This window comes from Macaca nemestrina, chromosome 13, assembly GCF_043159975.1.
Source record: "Macaca nemestrina isolate mMacNem1 chromosome 13, mMacNem.hap1, whole genome shotgun sequence".
Lineage (NCBI taxonomy): Eukaryota > Metazoa > Chordata > Mammalia > Primates > Cercopithecidae > Macaca > Macaca nemestrina.
In genome coordinates this window covers 54,841,910-54,863,355 of record NC_092137.1, presented here as the reverse complement: position 1 = coordinate 54,863,355, position 21,446 = coordinate 54,841,910, and the positions used below count along the sequence as shown (strand labels likewise).

Genomic DNA, 21,446 nt, shown 5'->3' with positions numbered 1-21,446 from the left:
AAAAAAAAAAAAAAAAAAAAAAGAAAAAGGTAAAAGCTAACTGGAGAGCCACACTGGCCAAATAACATACTGCTAGTGCCATGGATTTAGGAAGTTACTAGATTGTTTTTGTTGTTATTAACCACAGGAAAAAAGGCTTAAATTACACATCAGTTAAAATGACAATAACATTCTCCTCCACTTGTGCTCTAGAGTGAGGGGCAGATGAACGGCCTTTGGTGTTGCAGCAAAATAGAGGTAATCTGTATACAAACTACTACAATTGTAACATTCCATTCCCTATCTTGCTTGGTCACTATAGTCACCTAATACTCTATGTCCTTGTCACAATACAGTACTCCAGGAAAACTGTGGCCAACATCTGGAAAAACGAACCATGAAATTCTCAAACTCCAACTGTTAACATCTACTCCAGGCTAATGATGACAGAGAAAAACATAGGCAAACTGCAGGCCAACCTTGGGGAGATAGTTTCTTCAGAGATGCTCTCTACTGAGCATCCCTGATATCCAGGGAACATGGAAGGTAAAGAGACAAAGGTGGAAGAGCTCCAGACACATCCTAGCAAACAATGCCTTAAATTTCCCAAACCATTTCTACCAAGTTAACACTGCAGCACGTTAACCTCATACAGATACTGCTAGAATGAAAATCTAAGACAAATACTCTGGTAGGAGAAAGATTAAACTCCAGAATTCTATCAATCAGCTGGTCTTACTTCTGTTTATTAACAGAAAAGAAAAATTTGTCTTAGTTCAGACTGCTAAAACAGAATACCATAGACTGGGAGATGAATTGACAACCATTTCTCTCTCACAGTTCTGGAGGCTGGAAGTCGGGGTGCCAGCATGGTCAGGTTCTTGGTGAAGGACTTCTTCCTGGTTTACATACAGCCATCCTCTCAGATTCTCACATGGTAGAGAGAAAGATCATTTCCTATGTCTACTTTATAAGGGCACTAATCCCATTCATGAGGGCTCCACTTTCACGACCTAATTACCCTCCAAAGATCCCACCTCCTAACACCCTCATGTTGTGGGTTAAGATTTCACCATATGAATCTGAGTGGGAGGACATAGTCAGCCCATAATAATGTTTTCAAGAAGGTACACAGAGTCCATGCACAGTGGCTCACACCTGTCATCCCAGCACTCTGGGAAGCTGAGATGGGCTGATTTCTTGAGCCCAGGAGTTCAAGACCAGCCTGGACAACATGGCCAAACTTTGTCTCCACCAAACAAATATAAAAATTAGCTGGCATGGTGGTGTGTGCCTGTAGTCCCAGCTACTTGTGAGGCTGAGGTGGGAGGATGGCTTGGGTACGGAAGGTGGAGGTTGCAATGAGCCAAAATCGCACCACTGCACTCCAGCCTGGGTGACAGAGCAAGACCTTGTCTCAAAAAAAAAAAAAAAAAAAAAAAAAAAGCACATAGAAAATATTTCAAAAGATACACATCAAACTTTTAAGAGGAATTATCTTTAGGGAGAAAGATGGGAAAGGGTTTGGGGAAGGAGAAACATTTATTGTCCACTTCTGTAGTGTTTGAACTTTTTTTTTTGCAATGCATGCATTGTAATGTACAAAGTAATACATTATTTTATAATGCATTTTAATGTAAAATTATTAAACACAAAGAACTCTTTAATAGGTATCACAAAAATTAGGCAGAAATTTTCCCCAGATGAAGTGATAATTAATAGCTCTGACCATGAATGAGTTCTTCAGTCTGACCAGCACTCAATAAAAAGCAGAGGTGCATTCAGACTTAGGTGAGGTGCTATAGGGAAAGTGGAAACAAATGTTACCATTGTCACTGTCTTCAAGGAATTTAGTCATCAGCTGGAGGGAGATTATGGATACACCCACTTGAGTACACACATGACTCTAATAAGACACAGAGAACACGGGGTACAGAATAGCAAGGGCCAAGGAAGTTTCTTGAAGAGGAAAGGTTGCTGTGAACCATACAGGCAAGAGGGCTCCCGGCCAGGGCTGGAGCTCAGAGTGGAGGCAGTGCGGACAGCTTGGGTTTCCTGCAAACTTAGAGTGAACCAATAGGTAAACATGCAACACAAGGAAGGGCTGAGACTCCACAAATGGCCCAGCATTTCTGACTTCAGTCCATCTGTTTCTTAGGATGCCTAAAGACACAATCTTGTGACTAATAAGGCAACTTCACATACATGGTCAAAAAGTCTAAGGCGTCTGCAGAAATTTAAACCTGAATGGCAAAATTCTTATCAGCCTCACCCAGTAACAGGTACCCATCACTGAATTATGTCATTATCTGAGACTTCTGAAAATTCAGAGGCTTGCAGCAAAGAAGTCAAAATTTAGAGCTCAGCAAATTCCCTTGAAGATTAACTAATAAAAATACAGAAGAAATAAGAACTGTAGGAAACAGATGTATTTCTCAACCAGAGGATGAAAAGGCTAAGATTCAGGTTTTCGGGAAGTATCACATTTTTTACATAAATTCATTGCTTACTTTATACACATTGTCTGTTTCCCCAAAAGAGGTTACATGTGAGTAAGGAACGTGTATTAATAGAGTAATTATGTCGCTGTACGGCTAAAGAATCTAGAATGGCACTCTAGTACCAAGCACCTGTCATGCTTTCAGAGTAATGCTTGGTTCTCGAGAATCCAAAAAAGCAAGCTTGGGATAGACTGTTTCCAAGTTACAACATCAACCACACATATTCACAAGACAGTAACTTCAGTGCAAACGAAACATCATATTAAAGGCATATTCTAATGACTGAAATGCTAATGTTTCTGTTAATTTTGTTTATTCAAAAATGTCAAAAGAAACTGTCCATTATTGGACTCCCTTTTTTTTTTTTAAGTAAGCAACCAATGGTAAACATCACCTTGCATTTTATAAAATGTCTTTATCTCTGTCTATCTGAAAATGTGTTGTAAACATTCATTGTTACTTACCGTCATCTTCCCAGCATCCTTTCCCCTTTGGGGAAACAGCTCCATGTGGTTCCGGGGAGAGATGCCATGCTCTTACATCCCTCCACACTCCACACTCCAGTTCACTGCTCTAGACATTTGAGTAAAGCCTGGTAAATCACAGCCTTTCTCCCAAACACCCCTAATATTTCCAACTGGAACCAGAAAAAATGGAAGGTGGTGGAGAGTGAAGCCCAGGAGCAGAGGGCAGCCATGTTTCCTGTCATCTAGAAGACTACCTACAAGGGGCAGAGACAGAAGCCCACTTACACAAGGTCGCTAACAACAAGAGACAGAGAGATGAAAAGCCTTAATTTCTGCTGTCCCAGGGGCCCTTCACTCTTTCTTCAGATTGGCTATTTAGCCCTTCCCTTGATCATCCAAGATACTCCATTCTCTTTCTCCCAAAGTCCTAACATAAAATGCCTTCCTCCACCCCACCACAATTCTTCTGCATTAGGCATGCCAATGATATCCTCCAACTGCCAGTCAGAGGCCCTCTGAGCTGTGGATGGATGGAGCTGATGTGTTCTGTACATATGGCTTCCAGCTCCTCACCAATGTTTGGGGACACCTCTTCTGAAGGCAGCCATTCTAAGAATCCAGTTGGCCATGACCTGGTATAAAAGGATCTTCCAGGTCAATCAGAACCCCATCTCCATACCCAGCCTTACAGACATCTGAAATAGAGGAAACAAGGATATTTGGTCATTTAGCAATGAGGACAAAAGACAAAGGATAGGCAAGAGCTGGGGTTGGAACGACAGTATGCCAAAGCCACATGTGAGCTGAGTCAAGGAGGACCAGATACTAAGTAGAGGGTTCCAATGAATGAGGCACATGGCCCATTAGAAATATAAGTAACGCCTCCAGCCCCACAGCAGCCACTGTCACATAGATTTTTCAGGGCTCATTTGCATGAAACTTTGTAATAACTCTCTTGTATGTATGTATTTATTTTTTAAAGACAGGGTCTTGTTCTGTCGCCTAGTCTGAAGTGCAGTGGCACAATCATGGCTCACTGTAGCCTCAGCCTCCTGGGCTGAAGCAATCCTCCCACCTCAGCCTCACAAGTAGCTGGGACTATAGGTGTGCACCACTGTGTCCAGCTAATTTTTTTTTTACTTTTCGGAGACACAAGGTCTCACTATGTTGGCCAGGCTGGTCTTGAACTCCTGGACTCAAACAATCCTCCCACCTCAGCCTCCCAAAGTGCTGGGATAATAGGTATGAGCCACAGCTCCCGGCCTCTCCTTCTTTTACCCTCATCTCCACCACACACCTCTTTGTTGTTCAGAGAACTCAAGTGAATCTGTATTCCTTACAACGAGAAGGACCTAACCAAAAATAATTTTCTATGAATGATTTTTTTCACAGAAGTCAATCATTAGACATATACCAAATATTTAGCTCTGCTGTTACCTGGACCCCTGTCCACTGGATTACTATTGAATATGATCATGTCAAAAGTACTGGTGAATTTGCAGCTTAATAATCAAAACTATCTTCTTTAATTGACTTGGTATCAAAAATCAAATGCAACTTAAGAAACTATTTAACATCTACCTAGCATCAATTTTCTCTCCTAATTAGAAAATTAAATTGAATGGTATCACTGAAGATGGAGGTTAAATAAAATTCTAGATAGCTGCGTTGCATTGTTAAATTTAAAAATATACTTTGCATCATTTTCAGTTTGCTTTTATCATGGGGCATGTTTTATTTTTAAAGTATACAGAACTTTACAAATGCATTATATATAAATTAAATTTCTACCTTTTATCATCCTATAATAGAACTTTCTCATAGGTCCACTTTGGTAGAAAACTGCCAAAGGGGTTAATTGTGGAAGTGAATTTAACAACGGCAACAAATAGAACCATCTGAGACACCAAACACCCATCAATAGGCCCTTATGATGACAACATTTGGGGAAATGAAAAACTTCCTAAGTCTACAGTACTTTTTTTTTTTCTGTGACAGAGTCTTGCTCTTGTCACCCAGCCAGGCTGGAGTGCAATGGTTTGATCTCGGCTCACTGCAACCTCCGCCTCCCGGGTTCAAGTGATTCTCCTGTCTCAGGCTCCGGAGTAGCTGGGATTACAGGTGTGTAGCACCACATCTGGCTAATTTTGTATTTTTAGTAGAGATGGGTTTTCACCATGTTGGCCAGGCTATTCTTGAACTCCTGACCTCAGGTGATCCACTTGCCTCGGCCTCCCAAAGTGCTGGGATTACAGGTGTGAGCCACTGCGCCCGGCCTACAGTAGTTTCTGATGCCTACAACAGATCTGCCATCTGTTTCCAGACAACTACCAAATAAAAATCACAGCACTATGGTGTTGGTAGCTTTTACAGAGTATTTTCTGCTCTTTCTCTCTAATCTACCACTATTACTTATCTAAGAGAGCAGACAGAAATAAGGTACTGATACGTGCTACAGCACAGATGAAACTTGAAAACGTTTTGTTAAGTGAAAGAAGTTAGACACAAAAAGGCCACAGATTACATGATTTAATTTTTAGGAAATGTTCAGAAAAGGCAAATCCATAGGGTCTGAATGTAGACTAATAGTTGCCTGGGGCTGGGGGAAAGGAAAATGGGAAGTAACTGCTAATGTACCTGGGATTTCTTTGGGGAGTAATAAAAATGCTCTGGAATTAGACAGTGCTAATTATCACATAACTCTGAGTATATTTTAAAAACTGCTGAATGGTATACTTCAAATGGGGTATATTTTACAGTATGTAAATTGTTCTTCAATAAAGCTGATATGTGTGTGAGAGAGAGAGAACACACATGCAGACAGAGTCAGGAAAAGGATAAGAAGGCAGAAAGGTCACATACATTTTTCCTCTTTTGCTTACACAGGCAGTCCCCAAATAAAGAGTAATTGTATTCCTTAAATTCAGTCATAAATCAACTCTCAATTCTATGAGATTTTCTCACAGAAGAATGGAGTGCCTCAAAAGTAAGTGACTGACTTAGGGAAAGAATTCTGGTGGGGTGGAGAGAATGAGGAGTGTAGACAAAGGCTAGGGGTGGAACAGGAGACAAAAAGGGGAATGGGGATCAAGAGAGGTTCGTTCTCTGAAGTGACTGAGGAAGCAGAACCTGGGCTCCCAAAGAGCGAGGGGCAGGAATGGGGGCTGGGCCAGGAAGGGGGATGACTGCATGGTGAATAGTCAGAAACTCTGGGAGCATGAGGCTTCCATCTGCGTGTTCTCCCATGCCTGCATCACTCACCTCAGCGACTGTGAGATTTCAGCCATTGCTGAGGTGAGAAGAATCTAAGGTAGAACAGCAGGAGGAATCCAAGCTGACTTTGGAAGCAGGGGAGAAACTGGGTCTACAGTGGTGAAGAGACAGAGGAGGGAGGGGAAGGAACCAGAGGAAAACTACACCTAAAAAAGTAAAGCAAGGCCGGGCGCGGTGGCTCAAGCCTGTAATCCCAGCACTTTGGGAGGCCAAGACGGGCGGATCACGAGGTCAGGAGATCGAGACCATCCTGGCTAACACGGTGAAACCCCGTCTCTACTAAAAAAATACAAAAAATTAGCCGGGCGTGGCGGCAGGCGCCTGTAGTCCCAGCTACTCGGGAGGCTGAGGCAGGAGAATGGTGTAAACCCGGGAGGCGGAGTTTGCAGTGAGCTGAGAGCCGGCCACTGCACTCCAGCCTGGGCGACAGAGCGAGACTCCGTCTCAAAAAAAAAAAAAAAAAAAAAGTAAAGCAAAGATTCTTCCACCCCTATGGTGAGAAAACTATGGAAGCCATTTATATGCGAAAAGTAAATTGAGGGTATAATCTAGGACTATGTGTAAAGACCCCAACAGACTTTCTCTCAATAGCTTTCATGAATGACTTGGATATAAAATGCTCTTTCAGATTCAGATTTCACAAACAATGGTAGTATAGTTACTGTGTGCTAGGGACCACACCTCTTTCACAAAGAGTCCCAAATAATGCATAATTTAGGGATACAGCCTGAAGAGTAGATGAGGAAAATAATGGGTAGCTATTAAATCCCTGTTAATCCTCTCTGTAAAAACTCATTCCACCATGCAAGAAGCTGTTCTCTTTCCCTCGGGGCAGGAAAGTGTCACCTCTGAACAGAATGTTAGATGTGTGAAGAAGAGCCCTAACATGATTTAGACGGCGAGTCCAGGTGTGAGATGGCATATACTATATCTTGAGCAGCCCAAAGCAGACTTTCTGTTTTAAGGAGAGGTGTCCTCAGAGACCTGCAGCCTAGCCTCTTCAGTTTTGCTGCAGTGGAAAACGCAGCAGCCACGACGAGGCTCAGGTCCCAGCCTCCTCTCTCCAAGTTCCAGGGGTCTTTAGGTTACCTACCCCTTAAAATGACAGGGGTGTGTGTGTGTATCAATCTTTCCCTCTAAATTACTACAGCAGGCCAGGCGCAGAGGCTCACACCTGTAATTCTAGCACTTTGGGAGGTCAAGGTGAGTGGATCACCTGGGGTCAGGAGTTCGAGACCAGCCTGGCCAACATGGTGAAACCCTGTCTCTACTAAAAATATAAAAATTAGCCAGGTATGGTGGTGGGCACCTGTAGTCTCAGCTACTCAGGAGGCTGAGGCAGGAGAACCACTTGCACCCAGCAGGTGGAGGTTGCAGTGAGTCGAGATCGTACCATTGCACTACAGCCTGGGCGACAAGAGCAAACCTCCACCTTACTACAGCAATAATTGCCTGTACTAACTTCCTGGCAGTTGTATACATATATAGTCTCATGTAAATAGGTTTCCTCTTCCTAATTAGATCATTCTAGGCCATGTTTTATAGATTTCTTTACACGTTCAATAAGAGGTTGGCTCTGTTCGTTCACTAAAAGTCAAATGTTTTACACACACACACACACACACACACACACACTAGTCCCCTTTACCCTGGGTTTCACTTTCCATGGTTCAGTTACCTTCAGTCAACCATGGTCTGGAAATATGAAATGAAAAACTGCAGAAATAGGCAATTCATACATTTTAAATTGCATGCCATTCTGAGCACTGTGATGAAATCTTGTGCCATCTCGCCCCATCCCGCCTGGGACGTGAATCATCCCTTTGTCCAGCAGACACACACTGTAGACGCTCCTCCCTGTTAGTCACTTAGCAGCCGTCTTGGTTATCAGATTGACTGTCGGGTAACCCTTATTTGACTTAATAATGGCTCTGGGCTGGCAATTCAGATATGCTAAAAAGAAGCCACTGTCAAGTGCCTCCTTTAAGTGAAAAAGTAAAAGTTCTAAGAAAATTAAAAAAAAAAATCCTATAATGATAAGGTCTATGCTAAGAATGAATCTTCTATCCGAGACATAGTTAAGAAGGAAAGAAATTCGTGTTAGTTTTGTTACTGCACCTCAAGCAGAAATGCAATTTTCTTGTCTCGTAGTAGAATCAACACGAAATAGGGGAAGATGTAGTCTTTAAAAAATTTTGTAACTGTTTTCTTTTTACTTCAAATAAAAAGCTGGTTTCCAAAAAGTCCAGCTTAGTTTGAATCACCACATGTTCCATGATACGAAGGCAACTGGTCAGAGGTCAGGAAAGCGGGCCTGCCATCACGGGATGCAGGCAATCATTTACAGAAAACATAAAAACTACTTCACAGCGCTAGTTAACAGGATTGACCAATGCTCTCCTCAGCTTCCTTCCAAACTGTAAACAGTAACACCTCAGAAGTGGGGACGTACCATCTATCATGTTTTCACTGCACATTCCACTTTAGGAATAAGTATATATCTTGCCAGTCTGTCACATATACAAAAGATATATATTTCAAAGACGTAGTATAAAAAATGTAAAGCATCTTATTAATAACTTTTAATGAGGATTGCATAGTAATATATTTTGGATAGCTATAAATATTTTTGGATATAAACATAAAATTTTGGAGTATACGACAATAGTCAATGTTAATTCTAATTATTATTTTTTTTGAGATGGAGTCTGGTACTGTTGCCTGGGCTGGAGTGCAGTGTTGCAATCTCGGCTAACTGCAACCTCCACCTCCCAGGTTCAACGGATTCTCAGCCTCCCAAGTAGCTGGGATTATAGGCGCCCGCCACCATGCCCGGCTAATTTTTTGTATTTTTAGCAGAGATTGGGTTTCACTAGGTTGGCCAGGCTGGTGTTGAACACCTGACCTCATGATCCACCTGCCTTGGCCTCCCAAAGTGCTGAGATTACAAGCGTGAGCCACCGTGCCCGGCAATTCTAATTATTTTCTTAAAACATATCTAAGTCTTAAACTTTTACAAGCTGAAGAGTTGAGGTTTCTTATCACTCAGCTTGCCTAAGGGGGAAGCTTTCAGATGAAGCTTTTCTCTACTTGGAGAAAAAGCTGCTGCTTTCAATCCTGCCAGGTGCTCCAGGTCAAGTTCTCTGTACTTCCTCCTGATCATCAAGCTGATGTTTCTGGCTACTAAGGAGCTGGAGGTGGTGATGAGTGACTCACACATGAATCAGACTGATTTTCAAGCAGCAGAGTTTAAGGAAAATGGAAGAACTAGGCAGTGGAAGTGACCAATTCCAGGACAATTCATTTTTGTAATGATAAGCTGGTACTTGACAAGTGATCACAGGCCTGATTTCTACATTAAAAAAAAAAACAAACAAACAAAAAAAAAAAAAAACTGGTATAGCCAGGCTTTGTGGCACACACTTACAGTCCCAGCTACTCAAGAGGCTGAGGCAGGAGGATCACTGGAGATCAGGAATTCAAGGCTGTAGTGAGCTATGATTCCACCACTGTACTCCAGCCTGGGCAACACAGAAAGACCCCATCTCTAAACAAACAAGAAAACCAGTCGACATGGTGCATACTATACAGAGATGCTATCGCCCCTGTGAAATATCTTAGTCTGATTCCCTAATACCAACTGGGTATGCTACAATTCAATTCAATTCTGACACCATCTACCTACCATTATTGTTAAATCCCACAGGATAAAGGGCTTGGTCCCACAAGACTGCCCCCACATCAGATGCCAGTTCCAAGTCTCAGACCACAGGCTATAAATTCAGGGGTTCCCAAGAACGCCCTCAGGTTCAATAATATGCTAGAACAACTCACAGAACTTAGGAAAACACTTTCCCCTTTATGTTTACCAATTTATTATAAAGGTTACAACTCAGAAATGGCCAAATGGAAAAGTACACGGGGCAGGTACTGGGGTGGGGTGGGGCTTCCATGTCCTCTCAGGGCACCCCACCCTCCCTGCACCACCTCCCCACAGATGAGTGGATGGTGCTGAAAGTTCCAATTCTCTAATCGCTCAGTCTTGGGTGCACAGCATCATCCTGAGGCTAGCTAGGGATGGGAGACTATCCCTACCCAAAGTCATGGAATTAGCACAAACTCAGGTGCGAGAAAAGGGGCACCTTATGGATAACAACAGACACTCCCATCACTCAGGAGACTCCATGGGTTTTAGGAGCTCTATGCCAGGAACCCAGAACCAAGACCAAATATATTTCTTACTACACTGCATTGAATTAAAAGCAATTCCAGAGGGTGAATAAGACGAAGACGAGTAAAGTAAAAGTTATAAAAATGTTTTTTGGCCGGGCGCGGTGGCTCAAGCCTGTAATCCCAGCACTTTGGGAGGTCGAGACCGGCGGATCACGAGGTCAGGAGATCTAGACCAGCCTGGCTAACACGGTGAAACCCCGTCTCTACTAAAAAATACAAAAACAACTAGCCGGGCGAGGTGGCGGGCGCCTGTAGTCCCAGCTACTCGGGAGGCTGAGGCAGGAGAATGGCGTAAACCCGGGAGGCGGAGCTTGCAGTGAGCCGAGATAGGGCCACTGCACTCCAGCCTGGGCGACAGAGCGAGACTCCGTCTCCAAAAAAAAAAAAATAAAAAATAAAAAAAATAAAAATAAAAAATAATAAAAAAAAAATGTTTTTTAGGCCAGGCGCAGTGGCTCACACCTGTAATCCCAACACTTTGGGAGGCCGAGGTAGGCGGATCATGAGGTCAGGAGATTGAGACCATCCTGGCTAACACGGCGAAACTCTGTCTCTACTAAAAATACAAAAAATTAGCCGGGCTTGGGGGCGGGCACCTGTAGTACCATCTACTAGGGAGGCTGAGGCAGGAGAATGGTGTGAACCTGGGAGACGGAGCTTGCACTCAGCTGAGATCCTGCCACCGCACTCCAGCCTGGGCGACAGAGCGAGACTCCATCTCAGAGAGAAAAAAAAAAAAAAAAGTTTTTTACAACTCACAGATAACAACCTAATAATAGGAAGTATCTGTCAATTGGGTGAAAATTAGTAACGAGTAGTTTACCTCACCCTATTTCCTTAGATACATAAACCTTGAAAGCAGCTTAGTAAAGGGCACAGGTGGTGGTTCCACTATCAGTACAAGATGAACTGCACCATTAAAAGATGAATTCCTGCATCTTTTGTAAATCTGCCTCAGAATTCAGACTGAAGCCTAGATTAGATTGTATCTACCAAAAGCCCTAGAGGGACACAGGAAATGTGATATGTACATTTTTATGGCTCTAAGCAAAGCTTTAGAACATGCATGTTCAGTAGAAACCCACAATAGCACTCACTCCTGTTGGGCCTATCACTGTATCACTGCCCTATAAGGGACAGGAAGATATCTCCCTTTTCTCAAAGTCAAGTGGTTAGCCTTCCCAACACTCCCAAATGAAGTGGATCTTCTTTTTTTTTTTTTTTTTTTGGTGAAAAGAGATATGTATATTTACAATTAGCCAGTTGGACTCCGTTTAGATGATCCCAATTTTGTTGGCAACATCCAAAGCATCATAATCAGGAGCCAGTGGAACATATGCCTTCTTCTCTCCATCAGGCCGAATCAGGGTGTTGACCTTGATCACATCAATGTCTCAGAGCTTCTTCACAGCCTCTTTAATCTGGTGCTTGTTGGCTTTAACATCCACAGTGAACAAAAGCGTGTTGTTGTCTTCCATCTTCTTCATGGCAGACTCAGTGGTCAGCGGAAACTCGATGATAGCATAGTGGTCAAGCTTGTTTCTCCTGGGGGTGCTCTTCTGAGGATATCTGGGCTGCCTCCAGAGTCGCAGTGTCTTGGGGCTGCTGGAAGGTGGGTGACATGCGGATCTTCTTTTTTTTTGTGGCTGTGGACACCTTTCAACACTGCCTTCTTGGTCTTTAACGTCTTCGCTTTGGCTTTGGCTTTAGGAGGGCCAGGAGCTTTCTTCTTTACTTTCAGTGCCATCTTCTGAAAAGGGTCCCAAGTGTATCTTTAAGGTAACTCTGTTGGGTTTGAAACTTTATTTTTTCCTAGACTTGAGCTTGGTTCAGATGAAGTGGTCTCAAACACCAAAGGAAGGGGACCGCATGACCATCAGTACTCTGTATCAGTCACAAAATGTGATCCCCAAGTCAGGGCATCACCTGGCCTGTTGGATATGTAAATTATCATCCCCACTCAAGGCCTACTGAATCAGAAACTTTGGGGGTGGGCCCAGCATCCCGTGCTTTAACAATCCCTCCACTTTTCGAACCACTGAACCACTATTCTATTCCAGACACTACTGGATTGTTCTGTAACTCCTGCTATCAGCATATAGTTTTTTAGAGGGCTCAGAGATTTTTCTGTCCCACAGAATAAGTAAAAGAATAAGTAGTATAAGATAATTTCCTTCATTACCTTCCTCCAGCAGATGGTTTTCCTGGTATCTTGTAAATTCAATGAATACAATTCCCACCCCCTCCACCCAATATCATTTAACCTGGAAGCAGCATCTTTCCTTTTCAATAACTTGCCATGGTTCCTCATGGTTTCTTTTAGACCACAGGATGCATTCCTGAGAATTCCAAAGATCTTTTTAACATGTTTGAATTACCTCACTAGCAATATTCTCTGCCAATGAGCTTTACATCTTTTTTTTTTTTTTTTTTTTTTTTTTACTTTACTGAATACTGAAAAAGAATATACACTGCAAAGTCAGTATGCCTTCAGCCACTTAGCAGCAGTATGCCCTTGGGCAAGTTATTTAATCTCTCTGGAACCTGTTTTGTCATTTATACAACGTAGATAGTAATAATCTCTCTCATATGATCGTTATGGGATTAACTGTTAATATATGCAAGTATTTCCCACAGTGCCTGGCACACAGTGTAAGTACCATATTGAGTATTTGCTATTATTATGACTACAGTTATTGAGGGACCTAGATAAACATCCTAGAAAGGTTAAGACAAATGATGGATAATAAGGACAGCTGCAGGCACTCCTCTCAAACTGTAGGAAAAGACCACATGCAAAGAACAAGGAACTGTTCTAGTTTGCAAACAAAATGGTCCTTTAAAAAGGAGACAATACATAGCCTGGAATGAGAAAGTAAAAGACTCATGATCTAGAAATCGCTTTACTAGCACAAGCCAGGGTTATGATTTCCATAGAGTTCCATGTTAATGAATGGTAATGAAGCCCAAATTCTAGAGTGACTGATTAATCATTCATTCAGGCAAACTCAAGAAAGATCTTTAAATCAACACCACTCAAGAGACAAAATATCCTAAAGCAGTTAAATAGTTTTTCTGTAGCACATAGTTAGCTGTACCTCCAATGTCCATTCTCCTCTTCCTCTTTTCTGTTATATTCCAATTTTTCTAGCCAACTTGTTTGGTTGAGACTGACCAAACTTTCACTCTAAGGGTTGCATCCTGTTTAGAAGTTAACGGCACATGAGATTCTCCAACTCCAGTGGGAGAGGCACATGACCCAAGTCATGATCAATCACGCCAGTGAGACTGATATATCTGGGCCATGAAAAGCAGAGAAGCAACCTCTTTTCTGCTGGATGTCCACAGTCCAAGGGGGCCTGGGACCTGGGGTAGCCATCTTGGGACTACGGGATGGAGCCTGCTTGTGAACAGAGCCTGCACTAGAAAATAAAGCCAGAGCAGAGAGAAAGAAACTAGATCCTGGTCACACCATTTAAGTCCAGGAGTAAGTCTTGTTTGAAGACTGAATTTGCCTACTGTGTGACCAATAAATCCTCTTTGTCACTTAAACCACTCTGGGTTAGGTTTCCTTTGTCCACAATAAAGACGACTCTAAATGATGCATGCTTCATAATCAGATTCCACTATAAAGGCAACAAAAATGTGAGTTATAGTTGGAATTAACAGTAAACTTAACTTCTCAAGTCGTAATTTTGATTTACTTATCAAAATTAAAGACATTAAGAAAAAAAATCATTTGGAATAAATTTCACTTGAAATTTCATTTGAAATCTCAAAGTACAGATGCAGGACCTTGAATAAACTCTGTTTTGATCCTTGGTTTACATATATTCAGTACAGCTGAGTTTTCAGACCCACAGAATGCTTTCCTGATTTTCAGGGCAACTTTTGGGTAAAACACTCCTCACCCCCACCAGGGCCATGGAGAAAGTGTGCTCTAGGTGTTCACCAGCAACAACGGAATGAGGAATCACAAAGTAAGGACATGTTCCACGAACTGATGAACCAATGGCAAACTTACCTGTTACTGTATTAAACGTGCCTTTACCAGATTAAGCTATTGCTTTTCAGATGTAAAATCCTTGCGTGTGACACTAACCCATCTTGGTACAGGTCAGGCCAGTTAATGTATCACAGGCACTAAGTACACAGGTAAATTTGTATATTTTTGAGTATAAGGAATAATATGCTTCGAGATTTTGATATGTAAGATTTGTCAAAAAATAAAAGAATTCTTACAAACTTAGGGCAGCTGTTATTGAATTGCTATAAATAACACTCTGTGCTCTGAATAATTTTGGCCATTAGAGTTGACAGCTCTCCAAATATGGAACTGACTACCTTACAAAATGGTCAGCTGGCTCTCGCAGGACACATTTAAATAGAGGTGAGACAATCTTCGAACAGGACAGTGTCATGGGAACAGGGTGGATGATTTTAAGGGGCATCCTGATCTTAGGCATCCTGGGCCTCTGACAGGCATGAAGGACTCACCTGCCAGAGCCTTGATGCGGGACCGCTCAAAGAGCCGCGCAGAGCTGTTTTCATTGTCCCAGTCATCAACATCCCAGCGGTTGTTGACATCACTGTACTGCTGCTGGATCTCAATGTTGTCATAGTCTGTGGCTACTGTGGTCGTCATCTTGAACTGTCTCAGCTGCTCCTCCACATCAGCTCCTTCTTAGAGTTCTATGAGAAAGAAGAGGAAAAACATTTAGACGTCTAAAGTACATACAGTCCCCACGGAACCTACTGGGATAAGACTGAGTAGAAAGTAAAAGAGTGCTTGCCAAGAATAGGTCTTCGGAGCAACGCTGGTTTCAGATTTTAGCACTGTCTCATAATAGGTGTGTGACCTTAGTCAAGTTACTTAGTAGCTCTAAGCCTCAGTTTCCCCAACCATTAAAGAGGGAAGATACTTCAGAGGTTGTTGAGAGGATTGAATGACATGATGGATGCCCCCAAAATAGTGGGTTTATTCCTTTTTTCTAAAGTTTAAACTCTGCAATTTAAAAATGTTATTGGAGGGCCGGGTGCAGTGGCTCACGCCTGTAATTCCAGCACTTTGGGAGGCTGAGGTGGGCAGATCACCTGAAGTTGGGGGTTCAAGACCAGCCTGGCCAACATGGTGAAAACCCGTATCTACTAAAAATACAAAAATTAGCCGGGCATGGTGGTGCATGCCTGTAACCCCAGCTACTCGGGTGGCTGAGGCAGGAAGAATTGCTCGAATCTGGGAGGTGGAGCATGCAGTGAGCTGAGATCACGCCACTGCACTCCAGCCTGGGCAACAGAGCGAGACTCCATCTCAAAAAGGAAAAAAAAAAAGAAATGTTATCGGAGGTAGATCAACACCTATGTGGGCTTCTGAATGAACTCATTTATTCCTATAGTGTATCACCATAAATTATAATCTTTAGGCCGGGCGCGGTGGCTCAAGCCTGTAATCCCAGCACTTTGGGAGGCCGAGGCGGGTGGATCACGAGGTCAGGAGATCAAGACTATCCTGGTTAACATGGTGAAACCCCGTCTCTACTAAAAATACAAAAAAAAACTAGCCGGGCGTGGTGGCGGGCGCCTGTAGTCTCAGCTACTTGGGAGGCTGAGGCGGGAGAATGGCGTGAACCCGGGAGGCGGAGCTTGCAGTGAGCCGAGATCATGCCACTGCACTCCAGCCTGGGAGACACAGCGAGACTCCGTCTCAAAAAAAAAAAAAAAAAAAATTATAATCTTTAACCTTCTCCTGGAAATTCATAAAACGTTATACAAGAGAACTAGCAGATCATTTTATCTAAACATCTCACTTACATATTAGAAAACTGATGCTTAAGATTAAGATGTAAGGCCAGGCACAGTGGCTCACGCCTGTAATCCCAGCACTTTGGGAGGCTGAGGTGGGTGGATCACCTGAGGTCGGGAGTTCCAGACCAGCCTGACCAACATGGAGAATCCTCATCACTACTAAAAATAAAAAATCAGCTGGGCGTGGTGGCGCATGCCTATAATCCCAGCTACTCGGGAGGCCAAGGCAGGAGAATTGCTTGAACCCAGGAGCTGGAGGTTTTGGTGAGCCGACATGATGCCATTGCACTCCAACCTGGGCAGCAAGAGCAAAACTCCATCTCAAAAAAAAAAAAAAAAAAAAAAAAAATTAAGATGTAAGTATATGGCAACCAAGGACAGTACCAGTGCACAGTAGATGCTCAATACACGATTGCTATTCTTTATTCTGAACTGATGAGCTTTAAACATAGCTTCTCCCTTCAGTATAGCATTATTCACTCATTGAGCCAAAATACAATGAAGACTTACTATGCACTTGTGCTGCACCAGATGCTAGGGATACAAACGAACACAATAAGGACCTGGCCCTAGGGAAACTTATATCCTAGTGGTAGGAGTTGGACAAAAACCACACAAGAAAAGGCAAGACAGTTCAAAGAAAAAAATGACAGCAGAGTCATGTGATAGAGGGAGTGACTATTTTTAGATCTGGTGATCAGGGAAGATCTCTCTGAGTGGGTCCTGAAACTGAGAACTCAATGTCAAGAGGAATGAATCACACACAGATCAAGAAGAACAGTGTTACAGGCAAAGGAAGCAGCATAGCATGCGGGAGGAACAGCAAGTTCAGTGTGGCAGAGTCTAGTGGGCAGTGGGAGAGACTCGGAGACAAGGTTGGGAAGGGATGTGGGCGAGCCCAAGTGTGACGGGAAGCAACTGCAGGATTTTAAGCTAATAACCGACACCACCCTTGAGTGTATTTGTAAAATATTCTTCCCAGGGCTGTGTGGAAAAACAGATTCTAGGCGGCAATAATGGAAGCAGGGGCCACTTGGAAGGTTACTCCAGAAATGATGGCGGTGCAGCTCTGGGTGGAGAAGTGGGGATGGTTAAGAGGTGGATGTGCTTAGAGGTGGACGTGCTTTGGAGGGAGAACTGACAGGACCTGGTAAAGAACTGACTAGAACTGCAGCATTGAGAAACTGAGCTAGTGCTATGCCTGAAGCCTGTGGGTGTGGTTAAATTCCTGCATATTTTAAATTTCACTGTGGGGAATCAGGCTCAGTCAGGCATATAAAGCTATCTAAGTAAGTTGTTAACCTGCAAACAAAGAAGAAAGGAAGAAAAAGACCACCTCCCTTTTAAAGTGGTATGAAGATATCCCAAGAAAAAAACATGTGTTATCAACATTTTTTTTTTTTTTTTGAGATGGAGTTTCGCTCTGTCACCCAGGCTGGAGTGCAGTGGTACCATCTTGGCTCACTGCAACCTCCGCCTTCTGGGTTCAAGCAATTCTTCTGCCTCAGCCTCCTGAGTAGCTGGGACTACAGGCGTGAGCCACCATGCCCAGCTAATTTTTGTATTTTTGGTAGAGACGGGGTATCACCATATTGACCAGCTGATCCCAAACTCCTAGACCTTGTGATCCACCTGCCCTGGCCTCCCAAAGTGCTGGGATTACAGGCGTGAGCAACCATGCCTGGCCGTTATCAACATCTTAAAACTCAAAAATTTATTGTCAGGTTTTTGTACCTGGATGCTTATTTAGTGAAAGCCTTATTCAGTGTGCACCAAGATGTGCACCTGGGCCAGAGTCAGCAGGCCTCCTCACGACAGCCTGCGTGCTAATCAAACCAGACACCACTCAGCAACACAGAAGGATCATCCAAGAGATGATTCTTCTCCCTCACATATGCCACCACACAAAAAATAAACAAACCTATATATGCAGAAAAGAAACATTTATCGTGCTTGAAATGCAGCTTTCTAAAAGTTACAGCACATAACCACACATGCCACATGCAACCGAGTTTCCATGGTAAATAAGCTGAAACAAATTAACTACACCTTAAATAAATAGTAGGTTCTTGGGTGGTACCAGCACACAACTGCCTGCTCTTTTGTCATAGCTGTTTTCTCACATGCTATCCAAGAGCATCGCTGACACATCCCACATGTTCCTGAGGAAGAAGCACCGAATCCACCTTACAACTGAGCCACAACATCTGTGACTCAAACTGTCACCCACCTCTGCTCTAACAGAAAAACCCTGAATGGGAGTAAAATCCTGGGTTCTCATCAGATAGACATACTCAATCCCAATTAAGTACATTCATGGGTATATTAGTTTTCACACCTACATTAGCAATTTATTTATGGGATTTCATAAAAACACAAAAACTTCAGAAACCTAATCCAGTCAGTATATTCCACTGAATGATCTTACAGTGGCATTTAATATTCAAAGTCATAAACCCTTCTAAAAAATGAAAATTAATATTGTCATGCAATCATCTGACCTTGAATAGAGTTAACTTTCATGACTATTATCAATATCAAAGACTTTAATAAAATTCAACCTTGGAGGATTCTATCTCTAGGGAGAAAATGTGAAGTGCTAACAGTCCCAAATTCTGAAAGTACTGAAAGTAAAATTTAATCCAATCCAACTCAAGGTGAAACCCAAGCAAGGCATGCCTCTCCCCAGATAAGTTTTAGCTATTTGGTGCCACCTGCTGACCAATGAGAAGAAACCTCCAGGGCAGCTATACCTGCGCTGCAACATCCACCGCACTTGACTCCTGCAGAAGCCCAGCCTGGCCCCCTGCCCTGCCCCGACCTGAGAATCTCTCTTTCTATCACTGAACCAACAACTGCTTTCCACAGATTTCCCCCTTTTTTTTTTTTTTTTTTTTTTTTTTTTTTGAGACAGAGTCTCTCTCTGTTGCCCAGGCTGGAGCGCAGTGGCGTGATCTCAGCTCACTACAACCTCCCAGGTTCAAGCAATTCTCCTGCCTCACCCTCCTGAGTAGCTGGGATTACAGATGTGCACCATCACGCCCAGCTAATTTGTGTATTTTTAGTAGAGATAGGGTTTCACCATGTTGGCCAGGCTGGTCTCAAACTCTGACCTCAGGCAATCCGTGTGCCTTGGCCTCACAAAGTACTGGGATTACAGGTGTGAGCCACCTTGCCCAGCCCACAGATTACTTAATAAGTAAGTGATAATTCTTGTCTTAAGCTTAAAATAAGTCATTCAGAGAACTAAAGCACTTTTTTCCCTAATGTTCTTTCTTAATGGTGTTCCTTAAAATCAGTTATTGTTCCTGAAAACGGAAAGGTTAGGCTGGGAGTGGTGGCTCACACCTGTAATCCCAGCACTTTAGGAGGCCAAGGCAGGCAGATCCCTTGAGCCCAGGAGTTCAAGCCTCGACAACACAGTGAGACCCCCATCTCTACAAAAATGATAATAATAATAAATAGCCAAGTGGGGTGGCATGCGCCTGTGGTTCCAGCTATTTGGGAGGCTGAGGTAGGAGGATCACTCAAGCCAGGGAGGTGGAGGTTGCAGTGAAACATAATCATGCCACTGCACTCCACCCTGGATGACAGAGTCAGACTCTGTCTCAAAAGAAAAAGCAAACAAAAAAAAAACAGAAGTGGGAAGTGAAAGAATCCAAATTATCCACTAGTCTGTGTACAAAATAAATACATATATATATGCCAGTCACAGTGGCTCACACCAGTGGCTCACACCTGTAATCTCAACAATTTGGGAGGCCACAGTGGCCAGATCACTTGAGCCCAGGAGTTTGAGACCAGCCTGGGCAAGATGGTGAGACGCCCTCCCCACTCCTCTTCACTGTCTCTACAAAAATTAGCTAGACATGGTGGCACGTGTTTGTAGTCCCAGCTACTTGGGAGGCTGAGGCGGGAGGATCACTTGAGCCCAAGAGGTCAAGGTGGCAGTGAGCCATGATTGCGTCACTGCACTCCAGCCCAAGCAACAGAGTAAGACTCGTCTCAAAAACAACAACAACAAAAAAAGCAATGCTCTGAGTTCTTCTTTTTATTCAACTGTTTCACTCAAGTGTCCAGAAGTTGTTACTAGAGACAGACATCTTTTTTCTTCAATATTCTCCATCTGTCCAAAGACAATGTCCTTTGTCCAAAGACAAAACTGAGTATTTACAGTGATAGAACCCATTATTTTATTTTCAAAGCAATTTCAAGGCAAAATATCCCTCGCTCCCACCATAGCCATCGTGGAAAGGTCCCTTCTAGGCACTCAACAGCAGCAAGGGAGTGATGTGAGGGTGAAGAAGTCAGAGTCAGGACAAGAATATGGAAGAGTGTGCCCATGGCATGGAGACTCCAAACTCCAGTATGCTACAAACATCATCATCCTCTAAACCACTTCCACACGGGACTGGGCCAGCTGTGAGGACAGTTATATCACACATACAGGTGTCCCAGGAGGTTATCTAAAAAGGGCTGGGTTTTCTCCAGGTGCTATTGGCCATGCCTCCCGTGGGCTGTGAAGTCATCTGTACTTCTTAAATAGCTGTGGGAAGGTTAGGAAGAGAAGGGAGGAAGCCTTGGCCATCTTGGAACTCTGCCTGGTGGTTCCACCATTAGGAAACCGGGAAAGGACTATGTAAGGCTGACACAAGAAAAGGGAATCTCCCCTTGAAGAGAAAGGCCCTCGTGTCTCTACTAGCAGAGCGAGGGCCTGGATTCCACTGGACTTGATCACCACAGTAGGAGCTCATTAAATAACTTTTGAATGAATAAAAACAGTAATACCCTGCATGTGATATGGGTAATGCCCATGTTTTGTGACTAGGTTTCAAAAAGATACTTGAAAGTGTCTATCTACTTTCCCCGCTCTTCTCCATTGTGGGGTGGGGTGGGATGCAGTAGGGTGTGTGTGTGGGCTGTGTGTGTGTGTGTGTGTGTGTAAAAAGGAATATGTAGAAAAGCCAAGATCCTCCCCCTCAAATTACTCTTCTCTAATCCTACATCCTATGAACTGGAATTTTCCATAAGATGCACGTAAGATGAAATTCCAGATGCTTTATTCTTTTCTGCTTCAATAAGCAGACACTAAATTCATTTCTTCAAACAGGTGGACCAAGGCAGAAATGGATATGGAAATTATTATCCTGAATCTTTGAGGCAAAGAGGTTTCTACAGCTCTGGCATG

General features: G+C 43.1%; 1 protein-coding gene across 4 annotated transcripts in view; it reads right to left on the bottom strand.

Annotated features, from left to right (window-relative positions):
- LOC105465041 (spectrin beta, non-erythrocytic 1) overlaps nucleotides 1-21,446 on the bottom strand; it is a 213,751-nt gene that overhangs the window by 130,096 nt on the left and 62,209 nt on the right. For all 4 annotated transcript variants that reach the window (XM_011713237.3, XM_011713234.3, XM_071076693.1 and 1 more), the window contains exon 2: nucleotides 14,951-15,145. In XM_011713237.3, coding sequence (XP_011711539.1) covers nucleotides 14,951-15,098 — 148 coding nt within the window. In that variant the 5' untranslated portion in view covers nucleotides 15,099-15,145. The remainder of the gene's footprint in view (nucleotides 1-14,950; nucleotides 15,146-21,446) is intronic.